General features: G+C 45.3%; 1 protein-coding gene across 1 annotated transcript; it reads left to right on the top strand.

The window, feature by feature from the left end:
* Positions 1–2,956: 2,956 nt before the first annotated feature.
* LOC311133993 (cyclin-L2-like) lies at positions 2,957–19,246 on the top strand (the record flags this gene model as incomplete). Its single annotated transcript, XM_084167613.1, has 6 exons — positions 2,957–3,010; positions 17,427–17,631; positions 18,325–18,395; positions 18,570–18,679; positions 18,765–18,885; positions 19,130–19,246. The coding sequence occupies 6 exons, from the start codon at positions 2,957–2,959 to the stop codon at positions 19,244–19,246; spliced, it is 678 nt and encodes a 225-aa protein (XP_084023739.1).
* Between the last annotated feature and the right edge of the window lie 664 nt (positions 19,247–19,910).

Raw genomic sequence — 19,910 nt, 5'->3', positions numbered from 1 at the left:
CAGGGGGGAGTAATAACCTATATGTGACTTTGAACGGCCCTAGAATCCGCAGGCTCAGCTTCCGGCAGGGCAGGCGGAGGGGCAGATTCCGGGTCGAGAGCCAGACCCGATCCCCCGGTACAAAGACGGGGGCCTCACTGCGGTGACGGTCAGCGTTGGCCTTCTGACGACGCACAGCGCATTGGAGGTGAACATGGTCAGCGTTCCACGTCTCCTCCGCGCACCGAAACCAGTCATCCACCGCAGGAGCTTCGGTCTGGCTCTGGTGCCACGGTGCCAAAACCGGTTGATAACCTAAAACACACTGAAATGGCGTTAGGTTCATAGAGGAATGGCGGAGAGAGTTCTGGGCATATTCTGCCCATGGCAGGAACACTGACCACTCCCCCGGCCGGTCCTGGCAATAGGACCTCAGGAATCTACCCACATCCTGATTAACCCGTTCCACCTGCCCATTACTCTCAGGGTGGAACCCAGAGGTCAGGCTGATCGAGACTCCCAGACGTTCCATGAACGCCTTCCATACTTTTGACGTGAACTGGGGACCTCATCAGACACCATATCCTCTGGTTTCCTGTAGTGCCGGAAGACGTGTGTAAACAGGGCGTCCGCAGTTTGCAGAGCCGTGGGGAGACCGGGCAGAGGAAGGAGGCGGGAGGCCTTCGAAAAGCGGTCCACAACGACTAGGATGGTGGTGTTCCCTTGAGAGAGAGGCAGATCAGTTAAAAAATCAACACTCAAATGAGACCATGGTCGTTGTGGAACTGGTAAAGGTTTTAACTTACCCGCTGGGAGGTGCCTGGGTGCCTTACACTGAGCAGGAGGAAACATACACCCTCACGTCCTTAGCCAAGGTAGGCCACCAGTACTTTTCGGTCAGGCAGCGCACTGTACGACCGATACCTGGGTGACCAGAGGACGGTGAAGTGTGTGCCCAGTAGATCAGACGATCACGGATAAGCGCAGGCACGTACTGCAGCCCAGCTGGACACTGTGGTGGAGATGGATCTGTGCGCAATGCCTGCGCTATATCCGCGTCCATCGCCCATACTACCGACGCCACAATGCAGGAGTCTGGCAGTATGGGGGTATTGTCTCTGGGCCTCTCCTCTGTATCATACAGCCGGGATAGTGCGTCTGCCTTCACGTTCTTCGTACCCGGAATGTATGACAGTGTGAAATCAAACCGGGTGAAGAATAGGGCCCACCTGGCCTTGCGAGGGTTCAGCCTCCTCGCTGCCCGGATGTACTCCAGGTTACGGTGGTCCGTCCAGACGAGGAATGGGTGTTTCGCCCCCTCCAGCCAATGTCTCCACACTGTCAGAGCTCGGACAACAGTCAACAGCTCCCGATCACCAACACCGTAGTTCTGCTCCGCCGGGCTGAGCTTCTTTGAGAAGAACGCACAGGGGCGGAGCTTGGGTGGCGTGCCCGAGCGTTGAGACAAGACTGCTCCCATCCCAACCTCGGACGCATCCACCTCCACTACAAACGGTAGTGATGGATCGGGGTGGGCCAGTACCGGGGCCGAGGTGAACAGTTCCCTCAGGTTACTGAAGGCCCTGTCAGCCTCAACAGACCAGCGGAGCCAGGACGGCCCACCCTTCAACAGAGATGTAATGGGAGCTGCGACCTTGCCAAAGCCCCGGATAAACCTTCGATAATAGTTGGCGAAGCCAAGGAAGCGCTGCACTTCCTTTACCGTGGTTGGAGTCGGCCAATTACGCACGGTGGCAATGCGGTCGCCCTCCATCTCCACACCTGTGGTACAAATGAGGTATCCGAGGAAGGAGACGGACTGCTAGAAAAACGTGCACTTTTTTGCCTTAGCATAAAGGTCATTTTCCAACAGTCGGGCCAGTACTTTGCGAACCAGGGACACATGCTCGGCGCGCGTAGCGGAATACACCAAGATGTCGTCGATATAGACCACTACACCGCGACCAAGCATGTCCCGAAACACCTCATTCACAAAGGACTGGAAGACTGAGGGAGCATTCATCAAACCATAAGGCATCACCAGGTATTCATAATGCCCCGTGGTTGTGCTGAATGCTGTCTTCCACTCATCTCCCTCTCGGATACGCACCAGGTTGTACGCACTCCTGAGATCTAATTTAGTGAAGAAGCGCGCTCCATGCAATGACTCAACCACCACATAACTAAATCTAATCGTCTCCTTGTTCAGTGGTCGATAGTCAATGCACGGGCGCACGCCGTCTTTCTTCTTCACAAAAATGAAACTTGAGGAGGCGGGTGAAGTGGAGGGACGTATGTACCCCTGGCGCAGGGACTCGTGACGTATGTCTCCATAGCCTCCGTCTCCACCTGCGACAGGGGATACACAAACGTGGGAGGTACAGCGTCTACCCGTGGTTTATTGCTCAATCCCCCGCCCGATGAGGTGGTAATTTAGTCGCTTTATTTTTAGAGAAGACTTGTGCCAGATCATGGTATTCAGGGGGAATGCGCACGGTGGAGGCACCATCTGGACTTTCCACCGTGGTTACACCAATGGAAACACCCATACACCTACCCTGACACTCTCGCGACCACCCCGTGAGAACCCTCTGCGGCCATGAGAAAGTGGGGTTGTGGAGTGCTAGCCATGGAATACCTAACACCACAGGGAAAGCAGGAGACTCAATGATGGAAAAAGTGACCTGCTCACAATGCGTCTCCTGTGCGATCATGGTGACTGGTACCGTGACTTCCTTTATCAACCCGGACCCTAATGGTCGACTATCAAGTGCTCTGATGGGGCGTGGAATGGATAGGGGAACTAATGAAATGCCCTGGTGGCGTGCGAAAGTTTTGTCCATAAAGTTCCCAGCTGCGCCTGAATCGACTAGCACCTTACACTGGGGAACTCTCATGTGATCAGGGAAGTATATGGGTATAGTACAGTGTTTAGCAGAGGGCTCTGAACAAGAGTGGGTGCTCAATACCTGAGGTGATGCGAGAGTACCCTGCCGGTCGCCTCCTGACCCAAAAGAGCACTGACGACAACGTGTGGTGGAATGTCCTTTCGTGCCATCCGAGTGGCACTGGCGCTGTCGTCCTCCGCTCTCTCGGTGCGCGGTACCACCCAGCTCCATGAGCTCTGGATCCGCGTCGGTCGGGGTGGGAACGGGCAGACCTCCTCCAGGACGTCCTCTGGTTGCCAGCAGGTTATCCAGACGAATGGCCATGTCCACCAGTTCGGGAAAAGACAAACTGGTGTCACGGCAGGCTAGCTCCCGTCGGACGTCCTCCCGTAGATGGCACTGGAACTGGTTGATTAGGGCCCGCTCGTTCCGCCCGGACCCTGCTGCCAGGATCCGGAACTCCAGCGCGAACTCCTGTACTGTCCTCGTCCCCTGCCTCAAGTGGACCAGCTGCTCCAGCAGTACAGCTCCAGTTGGAGAAGGAATCCCTGACATAGAGCCGGTGTCCCATCGAACGCCCGAGGTCGGGATATCTGGATCCCTCCGGGTGCTGTGATGTAGGTGGCTGGATCCGGTTGGCCAGCTGGTATCGATAGATCGGTTCCTCTTCTCTCCAGGCGTTGGACGACCTGAAGAACCCGATCCATCGCTTCCCCCAAGCTGGCCAGCATCGTGCTCCTGGACCCTTGCCACGATTCCAGGTGTGCGCTCTTCTCCCGCTGACTCCATAGCTGGTGAGTGATTCTGTGATGATGTGTGAATGACGGAGTCAGGCGCAGGAGGTAAAACACCAAAATCAAGAGTTTATTCAGTGTACAATAATGTAGCGCATATAGCGACAGAACGAATCTAGCCCTAGGGAAAATCAACCTTAGCTCAACCGAGCTACTCACTCTCACAACGAACAATCACTCACAAAGGACAAGGGGGCAGAGGGAACACTTATACACAGCCAGGGGTGCGAGTCACACTCCGTCCTGGCTGCATACCCCCCTTCGCACGACACGTGCGGGGTGCTCGCACAGGACGTACAGGACTATGCCGGACCACTCGTGGCACAGTACGCCGCTCCGCATACCGCGGAACCTGCCCCGTCCCATGCTGCCATGCCTGAGTACGGGAAGTTGGTTCCGCTCTCCATCCAGGCTCCGCCAACCTGCCTTCTGGCCCCCCTAACCCGGTGGCCTCCTCTCCAAATCGCCCTGTGGCAGCCTCCTGCTGCCCAGCCGCCCATGCCGTGTGCCCCCCCCCTAAAAATTTTTTGGGGTTGCCTCTCGTCCGTCCGACGATGGCACTGCTGACGCCGCTGCTCCTCTCTCGCCAGGGCCTTAATCCTAGCCCAAGGTCCCTTGCCCCCGAGCATGTCCTCCCAGGACCACGATTTGCCCACCTGGGCCATCGCCAACCTCTCCATCTCCTTACGTCAGGGAGAGACCAATGCGCAGCGTGATGAACGAACATGATTACTTTATTTAATTAAAGTGCACACACGAAACAACAAAACAATAAACGACTCGTGAAGTCCACGGTAACAATGACCGAACACGGAACAAGAACCCACAAACACAAAAGGAAAACAGACAGTATAAATATGGCTCCCAATCAGAGACAACCAGCCAACAGCTGACACTCGTTGCCTCTGATTGGGAGTCACTCAGGCAAACATAGAAATACACAACCTAGAACCCCCAACATAGAAATAGAACACATAGAATGAACACACCCTGGCTCAACATATAGAGTCCCAGAGCCAGGGTGTGACAGTGAGTTCTAAAAAACTGAAAGTATGCATCCTAGAAATAGTTTCACATACAAACATTATATGTCCGTACTCAGAATCAAATATGCTTCACAAAAATAACATGGTCGCTGTGGGAGAACATTTATTTTGATTGGTGATTTTCTGCTATTTGTCCCATCAGGTAGCCTGATTTCAAATATGTCCATGTAAATGGGATTATTAGGGAAATCGTTCTTCTTGCAAAGCATGTAGACATTTAAATCAAACTATTATATTAATCGGACTATTCACAATAATCGTATTATTGTATGCATGTAACCGTACTCATTTTTATTTTAATGAGGGAGTCGTCTTCATGTGGTGCTAAGAGCACTCTTGTACAACAGGAAAGTAATAACCCCTTTTTCTCTGTCATGTTCTCTCTCCCTCACTCTCTCTCACTTTGATAGATGCAGTATTCTGGGGCTATCAATGAGACTTGCCTGCAATCAGAGGGCTGAAGTGGAGGAAATTGGTGAAATTTTAAGTGCTTTATTACCACATCAATGCTGTGGTATAATGGAGTCAAATCCCTGTCGTCTCTTCAAACCACTTGAGTTTATTCAATAAGCACTGCACTCAGTCTTCATTAACTGAACTGGAATCTGCATCTTGCAAGGCTAATATACAGTGCATTCGGAAAGTATTCAGACCCCTTCCCTATTTCCACATTTTGTTACGTTTGTGGTGGAAATTCTACAGAGGGACACTCAAAGTAATCTTAATTAAATCATTGTTTATTAACATTTAACTGGAGAGGTTCCAACAAACTTGATGCACCATAGTGAACGTCTGTCAGGAGCTCTCCCGGGGCAGTCCCGTTAGTTCTCTTATATACTGGAGACAAGTCATATTTGCATGATTTAGCTTGTTCATCATTCATAATTAATTCATAATTAACGTTTGCTTCATTCATGTGACCGACCAATACTGGTTCATGCATGTGACAGACCAATACCTCACGAGGCTTCTTCTCTCCAAGCTGAGACCTTGAAACTGAGATATCTTTCATTCTCAAAACAACGGTCTGGGCGTACTGCCAAATTGCAGATATTGATAGTGAGGATTTGTTCAATCAGTCACTTGCATGAACACAGAAATTGGTTATTAGAAAAGCACACACATAGAACACAGAAATTGGTTATTAGAAAAGCACAAACATAAAATGTTCCATCACACGTTCCAGCCTTATTCTAAAATTGATTTTCCCTCATCATCAATCTACACACAATACCATATAATGACACATTTGCTAAATCATTCAAAATAAAAACAGAAATACCGTATTTACATAAGCATTCAGACCCTTTGCTATGAGACTCAAAATTGAGCTCAGATGCGTCCTGTTTCCATTGATTATCCTTGAGATGTTTCTACAATTTGATTGGAGTCCACCTGTGGTAAATTCCATTGATTGGACATGATTTGGAAAGGCACACACCTGTCTATATAAGGTCCCACAGTTGACAGTGCATGTCAGAGCAAAAACCAAGCGATGAGGTCGAAGGAATTGTCCGTAGAGCTCCAAGACAGGATTGTGTCGAGGCTCAGATCTGGGGAAGGGTACCAAAACATTTCTGCAGCATTGAAGGTCCTCAAGAACACAGTGGCCTCCATCATTCTTAAATGGAAGAAGTTTGGAAGCGCCAAGACTCTTCCTAGAGCTGGCCGCCCGGCCAAACTGAGAAATCAGGGGAGAAGGGCCTTGGTCAAGGAGGTAACCAAGAACCCGATGGTCACTCTGACAGAGCTCCAGAGTTCCTCTGTGGAGATGGGAGAACCTTCCAGAAGGACAACCATCTCGGCAGCACTCCACCAATCAGGCCTTTATGGTAGAGTGGCCAGACGGAAGCCACTCCTCAGTAAAAGGCACATGACAGCCTGCTTGGAGTTTGCCAAAAGGCACCTAAAGGACTCTCAGACCAAACAAGATTATCTGGTCTGATGAAACCAAGATTGAACTCTTTGGCCTGAATGCCAAGCTTTATGTCTGGAGGAAACCTGGCACCATCCCTACGGTGAAGCATGGTGGTGGCAGCATCATGCTGTGGGGATGTTTTTCAGCAGCAGGGACTGGGAGACTAGTCAGGATCGAGGGAAAGATGAACGGAACAAAGTACAGATGATGATGAAAACCTGCTACAGAGCACTCAGGACCTCAGACTGGGGTGAAGTTTCATCTTCCAACAGGACAACGACCCTAAGCACACAGCCAAGACAACGCAGGAGTGGCTTCGGGACAGGATTCTGAATGTCCTTGAGTGGCCCAGCCAGAGCCCGAACTTGAACCCAATCGAACATCTCTGGAGAGACCTGAAACTAGCTGTGCAGCGACGCTCCCCATTGGACCTGACAGAACTTGAGAGGATATGCAGAGAAGAATGGGAGAAACCCCCCAAATACAGGTGTGCCAAGCTTGTAGCGTCATACCCAAGAAGAATCGAGGCTGTAATTGCTGCCAAAGGTGCTTCAACAAAGTGCTTATTAAAGGGTCTGAATACTTATGTACATTTCTAAAATCATGTTTTTGCTTTGCCATTATTGGGTATTGTGTGTAGATTGGTGATGAAAATAATGTATTTAATCAATTTTAGAATAAGGCTCTAATGTTTCAAAATGTGGAAAAAGTGAAGGGGTCTGAATACACTGTATAGGTGATGTGATCCAAATGGATGGATTCCATTTCCCTGATTCCAATTAGAAGGATAGCCATTGATGGGGAGAGGTGTATGAGGGTGAAAAAGATGAGGGGTGGATGGAGGGGAACAAAGAAGACAACTGTCTTGAATAAGCATATTGTATCTCCCATCATCCATATCATCTTGGTCATATTGTGAGCATACCGTTACACATAGGCATTTTTTATTTTTTAAGATACCGCATATACACTTCATGAATAAAAGGTGAAAATGTACTTTCTCACACATTTCTTATGAAAAATGTAACTTTCTCCCATAATGCAATCAACATGTGATCCTAGCTCTTGTCAACTTGCTTCTGAAGATCGCCATCTAGTGGGACACATCCTTTACCACAGGTTGTGACGGTCAGGCCTATGTTAAACTTTTTGAATTATTTCTCTGCTGCACAGTACACCTCTAAGTGTGAATATAATACAAAAATTGTATGTTTTTCGTCACTCAGATCTTTGCTGATGAAACTGTATGACACTTTGCTGATGACACTGTAGTCTCCACCAATGGTGTAGCCTAGGTGAGGGACAGCACATTGTTTTTAAATGACGTCATAATTTCCTCAATCAAAGTTTGTACTGACAGATGTATCCAATTAAATAGCCTATCATTATAGAATATGCATAAACTGCATCCTCCAATTGCCCACACATAGGCTGCATTTACACAGGCAGCCTAACTCTGATCTTTTTTTCACTCATTGGTCTTTTGACCAATCAGATCAGCTTTGAAAAAGATCTGACATGAAAAGATCTGATGTGATTGGTCAAAAGATCAATTAGTGGAAAAAAGATCAGAATTGGGCTGCCTGTGTAAACGCAGCCATTATGTCTCAAGAACATTTTATATTTTTAATACCCTCAAACACCAAGTTAGGCATAGGCTACCTAATTTCAAAATAGGCCATCAAAATAGGCCAAAATAGGCCATGATAATTCTTCACGTTTTACCTGTGAAACCTCCAAACTGCCAGACATTGATTGATCTCAATCAGTTTCATGGGAATATGCATTTAGATCTTCTTGAATTACTGTTTAGTGAGCGAATTACAGCAGATAGTGTTAACAAACTATTAGCCAAACTACTATCCTGCCTAGTGGCTCGCTCTGTTGAGTTTTGGCGCATGATAATTTTCAGCTTCAGCTAACCATCCTAAAGTTTTAGGTGTAACAGTAACGTTATAGGCCTACTGTGCTATGGTATTATATTTGGTTCTGTTATGTAAAATGCAAATTAATAATTACACACACACCTGCAGTACACTCCCCTCCTCACCCCCTTCCCCTGCCTGCCACGTACTCACTCCCACACCAAAAATGATATCTAGGCTTGTATCATAGTAGCGTTGCTGATCTAGAATTACTGATCAGGTCCCCCTTGTCCATGTAATTAGCAGATTCAGCACTGTTCAGCACTGAGCACTGTTCAGTCCCCTGATTGAGTTATCATTATAGGAAAAGGCCCATTTAATACATTTTTGTATCGCTATGCTTTCTTTATGGTTATATTGCATTTTGCTCACCCACTGACTAGATGTCAAATTCTTGCATCCTCCATCCTTGGAAACAAGGACAGAGGAAGCAGGGATTTGACAGCTAGCAACTTTTTAGACAGTGAGTGACTGAGTGAGTAGCCGTGATACTCAGGCCCAGTCCAGACACAACCCCTACCCTGAAAGGAATTGATGGGTGGTGACATGGTGAGTATGCTTGGGTGGTATCAAGATTTTCATATAGTCAAGCCGTCCTTCTTTCATCCCGGGATTTACGGTATTACCAGCATAGCACACCAGAATGCTAACCAAAGTAGCATAAACTAATAGCGGTATCACATAGACGCTGTTAGCTTAATGCTAACGAGCGAAAACAAACAAACAAATTGCAAAGACAGGCAAATCCAGCTCAAAAAGTTATACAAGCATAGCTAGTAGCTACCAAATGTCATTTTTGGTGAGTGTGTACATTTACAAGCGAAAGTGAATGAGAGAAATTGTGCAAACACACAAAGTTGTGATGCATGCTTTTCTGAAGGAAAAAGCAGCATGTGCACACGGAGAAGAATGGAGGAGAAAAAAACACTAACTCATCCAGAGCTCTTTGACTTCTTCTTCTTCAATGAGGTTTAAAGGTGGTTGGCATCCAATTTGTTGCATTACCGCCACCTACTAGACTGGAGTACAACTCCCTTATCTTTTCTTGAAAAATAAAATAAAACAAAGCAAAGAAATATCCTACCATCTAACACTACACTCACAACTTCAAAACTACTACTAATAATTAACCCCACCCTTCTCCACTATTTAAATATACTCACTCCTACCTCATGCCCTCAACCTGAAATGATGGGACATCACCACTTAACACTCCCTGTAATTCTTCTGCTGTCAGGTCTCGCACACCCAAATATCTCTCTGCATCTGCCACCACAACCTCAATTTTCTTCGATTTGCGTTCCATCCCTGCAGTACAATTAATAACCATTGCTATAAACGCTAAAACCCCAATCTTACTGAAACATATATCACTTGCTTGCCTATCCCACTGTACTGGTATATATCTCCTACTCTCACCACTCCCCCCCTTGACCCCTCTTCCTCTACTTTCTTCACTGCCTCCGCATATGACATCTTCTCTACCCTTACCCTGGAAACCTCAACCTGCTTCTCTCGCACTGGACATGTCTGATCCCCAGCCCCATGGCCACCCCTACAATTAGCACATACCACTACTTTCCCCACTGCTTCACAATCCTTAGTCTCATGTCCTTCTGCACACTTCTCACACCTTGGAACCTCCCTCCTACACACTGCTGCCACATGCCCATAAGTTTGACACCTGTAACATCGTAACGTACTCGGCACATACGCTCGCACAGGATAACTTATATATCCTAACTTCACTTTATCCGGCAAAGACTCAACTTCAAACCTCAAAAGAACAGAAAATGACTCTTCTGTTTCCCCACTCTCGCCACCCTGTTTACGTCGCACCAAACGACAAGCATTACACACACCGGGAATCTTCTCCTTCAGTTGATCCACTTTTACATTTACTGCTACCCCAGTAATCACTCCTCTCAATGGCGCCCTTTTCTTAAGAGCAAAACAATTCACAATTCTTTCCCAGACCCCTCCTCAAAACAATGTGCTAAAATCAGAGATCTCTGAACAACAATGCGTCTCACCCTCTTTTTCCACTACCACTGAGCTCTTTGACTTCTGGCAGAAAATCATTATAAGATATCTGATGGGAAACATTTAGTAGTGAATTGCATACAAGTGTAACTTCATCACCTCATGTGCGCCGCACATCAGAGACTAGATAGATATAGAACGCTATGGACTCCCCAGTTCCCACTTTCTCCCGTTGTGTTATTTATACTGAACAAAAATATAAACGCAACATGTAAAGTGTTGGTCTCATGAGCTGAAATAAAAGGTCCCAGAAATGTTCCATACTCACAAAAACGTATTTCTCTCAAATGTTTTGCACATATTTGTTTACATCCCTGTTAGTGAGCATTTCTCCTTTGCCAAGATAATCCATCCACCTGACATAATAAAAAGATCCCCATAAAAATTAGTTTACGCTAGAGATATGTTTTTTGCATTGGATGCATCTCAATCCACCGCATCCGCCTATGTCGCACTTCCACATCTGCGGTGAAAGGTGACAGAGCTAGAGCGGTGTTTGTCAGACCATGAGACATCCCAAAAATCGGTCTTCTCACAAAATTGTCTGCAGTGTCCGAACGGGGACTCGTCTGAAGTCGGTACAGCCGATCTGCCAACTTCTGTCTGTAGCGTCTGAACAGTTTGGGCAATACACTGACCCATCTGTCGAAAGGTGAGACTCTCACAAACACGTACATGTTTTGATCTACATGTCGGTTGTTTTGATCTCACAAGACTATTCTAAATATCCCCCGGTACCAGATGAAAACATGAATGGAAGTATATATGGAGACTGTTTAGTGTAAAAAAAAAACTATATATATATATATATATATATATATATATATATTCCTGATCTTTCTTATTTCTCTCAGATATAGGAAAGACACTTCAGAACAAACTTCCTTAATATTTTTTTGGGGGAACTATCTGTTGTTCCATGTAGTGAATCTGTTATTCAATGTGTTTGTATGGGCTAATAGCAGTAAGGCCAAATAACATTTTACATCAAATCATAAAAAAAATGTTATACTTCAAGGGGTCTTAAAGTTCAAAATCAAATAGCAAAATGATCCTTGATATGACCTTCTTAAAACAATTCCATATACTGTAGCTTAGTAGAACCCCCAGCTTACACAGGGCTTAGACTATTATGGGTTAAACAGCATGATCATTACACAGGTGCACCTTGTACTGAGGACAATAAAAGCCACTCTAAAATGTGCAGTTTTGTCACACAACACAATGCCACAGATGTCTCAAGTTTTAAATGTTAATTTCTCTACCATAAACAGCCAACCAACTTTATTTTAGAGAATTTGGCAGTACGTCCAATCGGGAAGCTCATCTGCATGCTCATCGTCCTCACCAGGGTCTAGACCTGACTGCAGTTCGGTGTCATAACCGACTTCAGTGGGCAAATGCTCACTTTTGATGGCCACTGGCATGCTGGAGAAGTGTGGTCTTCACGGATGAATCACAGTTTCAATTGTACCGGGCAGATGGCGTCGTATGGGTGAGCAGTTTGCTGATGTTAACATTGTGAACAGAGTCCCATGGTGGGGGTGGTATTATGGTATGGGCAGGCATAAGCTACGGACAACGAACACAATTGCGTTTTATCAATGGCAATTTGAATGCACAGACTTACCGTGACGAGATCCTAAGGCCCATTCTCGTGCCATTCATCCGCCACCATCACCTCATGTTTCAGCAAGATAATGCATGGCCCTAAGGAGCTGTACACAATTCCTAGAAGCTGAAAATGTCCCCCCTTTTTAAGGTATCTGTGACCACAGATGCATATCTGTTTTCCCAGTCATGAAATCCATAGATTAGGGCATAATTTATTTATTTATTTTAATTGACTGATTTCCATATATGAACTGTAATTCAGTAAACATTTTGAAAGTGTTGCATGTTGCATTTATATTTTTGTTCAGTGTACAAACTGACACGTTACTGGCTCAACTATTCTGGGGAACTACGGTAAACTTCATAATGTAAAATAATGTGACAGGTGAAATGAAGAACGCAATCTTCTTTATCTCCTAAGGTATTGCACAAGTTGACTACAAGTATTAACTTAAAAAGTAACTACAAATATTCAAATGTATTGAAAAACTTCAAAGAAATACTTTTGACGTTATTGATGTTATAAAAAAACATCCCCTGGCTTTTTCTAAATACCCCGGTATGCAGTGCATTCGGAAAGTATTCAGACCCCTTGACTTTTTCCACATTTTCTTACATTACAGGCTTATTCTAAAATAGATTAAATTGTTTTTTCCCCTCATCAATCTACACACAATACCGCATAATGACAAAGCAAAAACAGATATTTAGATTTTTTTATAGAATTTATAAAAAATACAAAACTGAAATATTACATTTACAAAAGTATTCAGACCCTTTACTCAGTACTTTGTTGAAGCACCTTTGGCAGCGATTACAGCCTTGAGTCTTCTTGGGTATGACGCTACAAGCTTGGCACACCTGTATTTGGGGAGTTTCTCCCATTCTCCTCTGCAGGTCCTCTCAAGCTCTGTCAGGTTGGATGGGGAACGTCGCTGCACAGTTATTTTCAGGTCTCTCCAGAGATGTTCGATCGGGTTCAAGTCCTGGCTCTGGCTGGGCCACTCAAGGACATTCAGAGACTTGTCCCGAAGCCACTCCTGCGTTGTCTTGGCTGTGTGCTTAGGGTCCTTGTCCTGATGGAAGATGAACCTTTGCCCCAGTGTGAGGTCCTGAGCGCTCTGGAGTAGGTTTTCATCAAGGAACTCTCTGTTCTTTGCTCTGTTCATCTTTCCCTCGATCCAGACTAGGGATGGTGCCAGTTTTCTTCCAGGCGTTGCTTAGCATTCAGGCCAAAGAGTTAAATCTCGGCTTCATTAGACCAGCGAATCTTGTTTCTCATGGTCTGAGAGTCTTAAGGTGCCTTTTGGCAAACTCAAAGCGGGCTGTCATGTGCCTTTTACTGAGGAGTGGCTTCCGTCTGCAGAGATGGTTGTCCTTCTGGAAGGTTCTCCCATCTCCACAGAGGAACTTTGGAGCTCTATCAGAGTGACCATCGGGTTCTTGGTCACCTCCCTGACCAAGGCCCTTCTCCCCCGATAGCTCAGTTTGGCCGGGCGGCCAGCTCTAGGAAGAGTCCTGGTGGTTCCAAACTTCTTTCATTTAAGAATAATGGAGGCCACTATGTGCTTGGGGACCTTCAGTGCTGCAGATCTGTGCCTCGACACAATCCTGTCTCGAGCTCTACGGACAATTCCTTCGACCTCATTGCTTGGTTTTTGCTCTGACATGCACTGTCAACTGTGGGACCTTATATAGACAGGTTGTGTGCCTTTCCAAATCATGTCCAATCAATTGAATTAACCACAGGTAGACTCCAATGAAGTTGTAGAAACATCTGAAGGATGATCAATGGAAACAGGATGCACCTGAGCTCAATTTCGAGTCTCATAGCAAAGGGTCTGAATACTTATGTAAATAAGGTTTTTCAGTTTTTTATTTGTAATAAATGTGCAAACATTTCTAAAAACCTGTTTTTCTTTGTCATTATGGTATATTGTGTGCAGATTGATGAGGAACATTTTTTATTTCATCAATTTTAAAATAAGGCTATAACTTAACAAAATGTTGGAAAAGCGAAAGGGGTCTGAATACTTTCCAAATGCACTGTACGGTATATATACGGTATACCGCCCAAGCCTAATGGTGAGAGCTCCACCTTGCCCTCTGATAGGCTTGGTGCTAATTACATGGATAATGGGGACCTGATCAGTAATCCTAGATCAGCAATGCTACTCTGAGACACTTTGTGAATACATGCCTAGATCTTCCCTAAATTGTAGGTGTGTGTGGGTGACTACGTGGCAGGAAGTGGGCAGGGAGAGGAGTGTACTGCAGATGTGTGTGGGTGACTACGTGGCAGGAAGGGGGCAGGGAGAGAAGTGAACTGCAGGTGTGTGTGGTGACCTGGCCAGTAATTTGTGGCTCGTCTCTGTAATCTGAATCTCTCACCCTGCTCTCTACCTCTTCATTGTCACTCTGTTGAATGATGTAATTCTCTGACCCCTCCACTCTCCTCCTTTCCTGAGCTCATGCCCTCGACAGACAGAATAGCAACACCAGCACAGCACCCACCTATTTAGAAATTATATAGTCTACGATGCTCGGATTACCAATGGTTAACTAGGGAGCTAGGATATATCAGTTAGCTTACCAATTACAGTAACAGCAGTTCATTACAATGTCAATAAACACTATAATTTGTGACTATCTCATAATCTTAAATCTAAAATAGAAATGGAGATATATCCATGGTGGTCCTCTGTAGCTCAGCTGGTAGAGCACGGCGCTTGTAACGCCAAGGTAGTGGGTTCGATCCCCGGGACCACCCATACACAAAAAAAAAAATGTATGCACGCATGACTGTAAGTCGCTTTGGATAAAAGCGTCTGCTAAATGGCATATTATTATTATATTATTATTATTATTATTATATTATTATCACTTGATCTTGGTATTAATATTTGAATGAATAGCTATTAATATATTACTTAATAGACAGTAGATGAATAGAATGAAGTTAGAAGGGTTTACTTCTATTTTGAAGGGACAGGAAGTGTTAGCTGTGCATTTGGCCAATGACAGGCATTCCATATTTAACCCCACCCACTTGTGAAAGTTGAACTGCCAAATTGTGTTTTGGATTATATGCAAAAACGAGATAACAAAAAACAAGCAATTTCTGTTTTTAAATGTTTTTATCATAAACATGGGTAATTTTCACGTTATCGATTTTTCCGTTTAACTCGGAAAACAATTGGACAAAATGCACACGGCCCATTCTTTCACAATCAGTATTAAAAGAGATATGTATATAATGATGAGATGCTCCATGTCTCCACCCTAACATTGGGAGTCGTTGTCCCAAAGGCGGGAAGACAAATGTAGGTCCAAAATGAGCCCATAGAAACGCATTTGTCTTATTTTGAACAGATTTCGGCGAGAGTGAAACCTCTCTTCTTCTTCTTCTTCTTCTTCTTCTTCGAGGTTTAATGGCGGTTGGCATCCAATAAATGTTGCATTACCGGCACCTACGAGACTGAAGTACAACTCCCTTACAAATACCCTACCATCTAACGCTACACTCTATAAAAATAAAAATAAATAAAAAATAACACCACCCTACTCCACTATTTAAATCTATGTAATCCTACCTCAGGCTAACAACCTTAAAGGATGGGACATCACCACTTAACACTCCCTGTAACTCTTCTGATGTCAAGTCTCGCACACCAAAATACCTCTCTGCAGCTGCTACCACAACCTCAATTTTCTGCGACTTACGTTCCATCCCTGCAGTACAGTTGATAACCATTGCTATAAATGCTAAAAATCCAATCTTACTGAAACATATATCACTTGTTGGCCTATCCCTCTGTACTGGTACAGCTCTACTACTCACACCACTCCTCTCAGGATCCCTCCCCCTTGACCCATCTTCCTCTACTTTCTTCACTGCCTCAGCATATGACAACTTCTGCACTACTCTAACCCTGGAAACCGCAACCTGCCTCTCTTGCACGGGACATTTCTGAGCCCCAGCCCCATGGGCACCCCTACAATTAACACATACCACTACTTTCCCCAATGCTACACATTCCTTTGTCTCCTTGCCCTTCGGCGCACTTCTCACACCTAGGAACCTCCCTCCTATACACTGCTGCCACATGCCCACAAGCTTGACACCTGTAACAACGTAATGTATTCGGCACAAAAGCCTGTACAGGATACCTTATATATCCTAACATCACTGTCGGGCAAAGACTGAACATCAAAACTCAAAAGAACAGACAATGACTCTTCTGTTTCACCACTCTCGCCGCCCTGTCTGCGTCGCACCAAATGACGAGCCTCACAAACACCGGGAATCTTCCCCTTCAGTTGGTCAAATTTTACATTTACTGCTACCCCAGTGATCACTCCTTTTAATGGCGTCCTTTTCTTGAGAGCAAAACAATTCACATCTCTTGCCCCCATTCGTTTAACGCGGAGCGCCTGCTCCCTCTGATGAGCAGAAATACAAAACAATTATCACAAGACCCCTTCTGGTTAACCTCACCGATTCCACAGCACCCAACTGTTTTCACCCACCCTGAAACCACAAATGGATCAGCCAAAAGACAAGGTTCCACTTTTTCCAAAAACTTCACTCCTACTGTCACAGACTCATCTTTATCCTGACCCTTGGTGCAATCCTCAGGCTCCAAGAACTTCACCACACCTACCATCTCTCCGATACTTCGCCCTCATTCACTTCCATTTATCCTCCTGTCTTCAGCTCACTCTGCCTATATTTTCTACCATTCTTCTTTAACAAACCATCTCCCTTTTTCCTGACATTTTTAACCAACTCAATCTCACCCTCTTCCTCCCGCTCTCTCTTAGACCTCCTCTGCCTCTCTTTCCCCCCCCATTCCTCCTCCGTATTCAAAATATACGTCTCTTTATGATAATATTGCAATTCTCCAGACATACATCTTGTTATTGCCTTCTCAAGGGACGCCATTTAACCGGCTGTTATAATCGCCATACAATCAGCACAAACCCTTCGGGATGTTACTTCCAACCTCTCGCTTCGCCTTTCCCTCTCTGTTATGAACAATAGAAAGGGGCGCCGTTTACACACTGCCCATCCAATCAGGAGAGACGCTACTGGAGTACCGGGCTGGACTGGGCCTCGGTCTTGCCTGGTGTCATGCAACCGACTATTGAATATGTGATGGCGGCAGAATACCTGAACCTGAGAATTCATTTACATTTACATTTACGTCATTTAGCAGACGCTCTTATCCAGAGCGACTATAGGGGATAATTTATACTCTGGAGTGAGCCTAACTTTAGATAACTGTCTTCTGCCATCGGAGCGACAACAGCAGAGTCCATCCGCTGAGCATGGGCTCTCCACGGACATGGAAGAGCAGCTGCGAATGCGGGGCTGTGAGTTGATCCAGGCCGCGGGTATTCTGCTGAAACTCCCGCAGGTTGGTAGCTAACAAGATAGTTAGCTAACTTGCTAACTATTGTCCGAAGTTTGAAATGGCATTTTAAGCCAGAGAAATGAAATTGTACAAGTCAAACACTAGACTTTGCCTAGAATATACAGCTTTAAAGTTTAAAGCTTACGTTGTTTACCAATGAAGTAGGCAATGGATTTAAATCGGAACTAGCTAACCAATGAGGGTTTCTGCATTGCAGATGCAATTTATTGGCCATTGATAGACTTTGTGGCCACCTGTCGGCCATATTGGCACTCCCTAGTAGGAGCAGTCCTGCATAGAAATACATTGAATTCTACACTATTTCAGTTAAATGTTTCAAGGACCAAATTACATGTATTTAAGTATTTTTTGTTGTTGTAGAGGGGACAGTAACATTAGTACTCTTAAAAAATACTTTAAGGAAAATGTTTGTATATATTTTAATTTTTAATTTTTATGTTTAGCTCCTATAATATAATTAAAAAATAAGGTGTCTGTAATAGAGTAAACCTGTCAAAAACGAATGTAGACATTAATAAATGCATTTCTATAGTTTCCTCAAAAATTATTTTACAATTGAGGAGGAGTACCAAGATGGCTGCGGAGTGGCTTCAATACAGCCCCCCCTGTCAGTCATCCAGGGTTTATACACATCATTGTAGCTAACTCATTGATTAACTTTCCCTTTCCCTCCATGTAGCCATGGCCATGGGGCAGATCCTTTTCCAGAGGTTCTACTACTGCAAGTCGTTTGTCAGACACTGTGCAAAGGTAGGATCCTCACGATCCTTCTGTTTCAACTACCAGTTCCACTGCAAACACCAACTAACTATCAGACTTAGGTCAAACATTCAACCCTTTACTATTTGTTCACCATGCTGCTGTGAGGTTTGTCTTCTTTCCCCTCCTCAGTACCCATCTACCTCCCTGTCCTCCTCTTTCCAGATGGTTGCAATGGCATGTGTGCACCTGGCTTCGAAGATCGAGGAGGAACCGCGGAGGGTACGAGACGTTCTCAACGTGTTCTACCACCTCAAGCACAGCAAAGGCAAAAGGTAACGGCTGGAGCTCCAAACTCCTCTTCCTGTTCTCCCAACCCTCATACTGTTTCCTGTATATCTAACCATGTGTCTCTCCCAGGACCCAGTTCCCCATGCCTCTGGATGCCAGCTACATCAGTGCCAAGGCTCAGGTGATCAAAGCAGAGAGGAGAGTGCTGAAGGAGCTGGGCTTCTGTGTGCACGTCAAGCACCCCCACATGGCAAGCGCTCCTCACCACACCAGCTTTAATACACTCAGTGGTGCATTTTAACAAAAACAGAACAATTGATAACCACTGTGGCTTAGGCTCTGTTGTTCTACTGGTTTTATTGTGATTGCCACAACTGTAGGCTTGGATTTGTATGACCATGACATGCCTAACAAATGCTCTTATCTAAGGCAATTTACATTGCATCTGATCTTGGGTACTCATCCCTAACAGTTTTTGTGCTCCTCTGTCACAGATCATTGTGATGTACCTCCAGGTGCTAGAGTGTGAGAAGAATACTAAACCTGCTCCAGAGCACTCAGGACCTCAGACTGGGGTGAAGGTTCACCTTCCAACAGGACAACGACCCTAAGCACGCAGCCAAGACAATGCAGGGTCTCTGAATGTCCTTGAGTGGCCCAGCCAGAGCGCGATCGAACATCTGTAAAGAGACCTGAAAATAGCTATGCATCGACGCTCCCCATCCAATCTGACAGAGCTTGAGAGGATCTGCAAAGAAGAATGGGAGAAACTCCCCAAATTCAGGTGTGCCAAGCTTGTAACGTCATACCCAAGAAGACTCAAGGCTGTAACCGTTGCCAAAGTTGCTTCAACAAAGTACTGAGTACTGAGCTGTTGGCAGGACGTCCAACCAGAGACCACGTGTATTGGCGTCGTGTGGTCGAGCGGTTGGCTGATGTCAACTTTGTGAGCACCCCGTGGTGGCGGTGGGGTTATGTTATGGGCAGGCATAAGCTACGGACAACGAACACAATTGCATTTTATCGATGGCAATTTGAATGCACAGAAATACAGTGACGAGATCCTGAGGCCCATTTTTTGTAAGGTATCTTTGACCAACAGATGCACATCAGTATTCCCGGTAATGTGAAATCCATAGATTAGGGCCTAATGAATTAATTTCAATTGACTGATTTCCTCATATGAACTGTAACTCAGTAAAATCTTTGAAATTGTTGCATGTTGTGTTTATATTTTTGTTCCGTATATAATCTTTGATTCAACCGAAATGTGTC

The sequence above is a fragment of the Coregonus lavaretus genome, assembly GCF_964263955.1.
Source record: "Coregonus lavaretus genome assembly, chromosome: 8".
In the NCBI taxonomy this organism is placed as follows: domain Eukaryota; kingdom Metazoa; phylum Chordata; class Actinopteri; order Salmoniformes; family Salmonidae; genus Coregonus; species Coregonus lavaretus.
The sequence above is the reverse complement of the archived record's forward strand: the minus strand, read 5'-3'. Positions and strand labels throughout refer to the sequence as shown.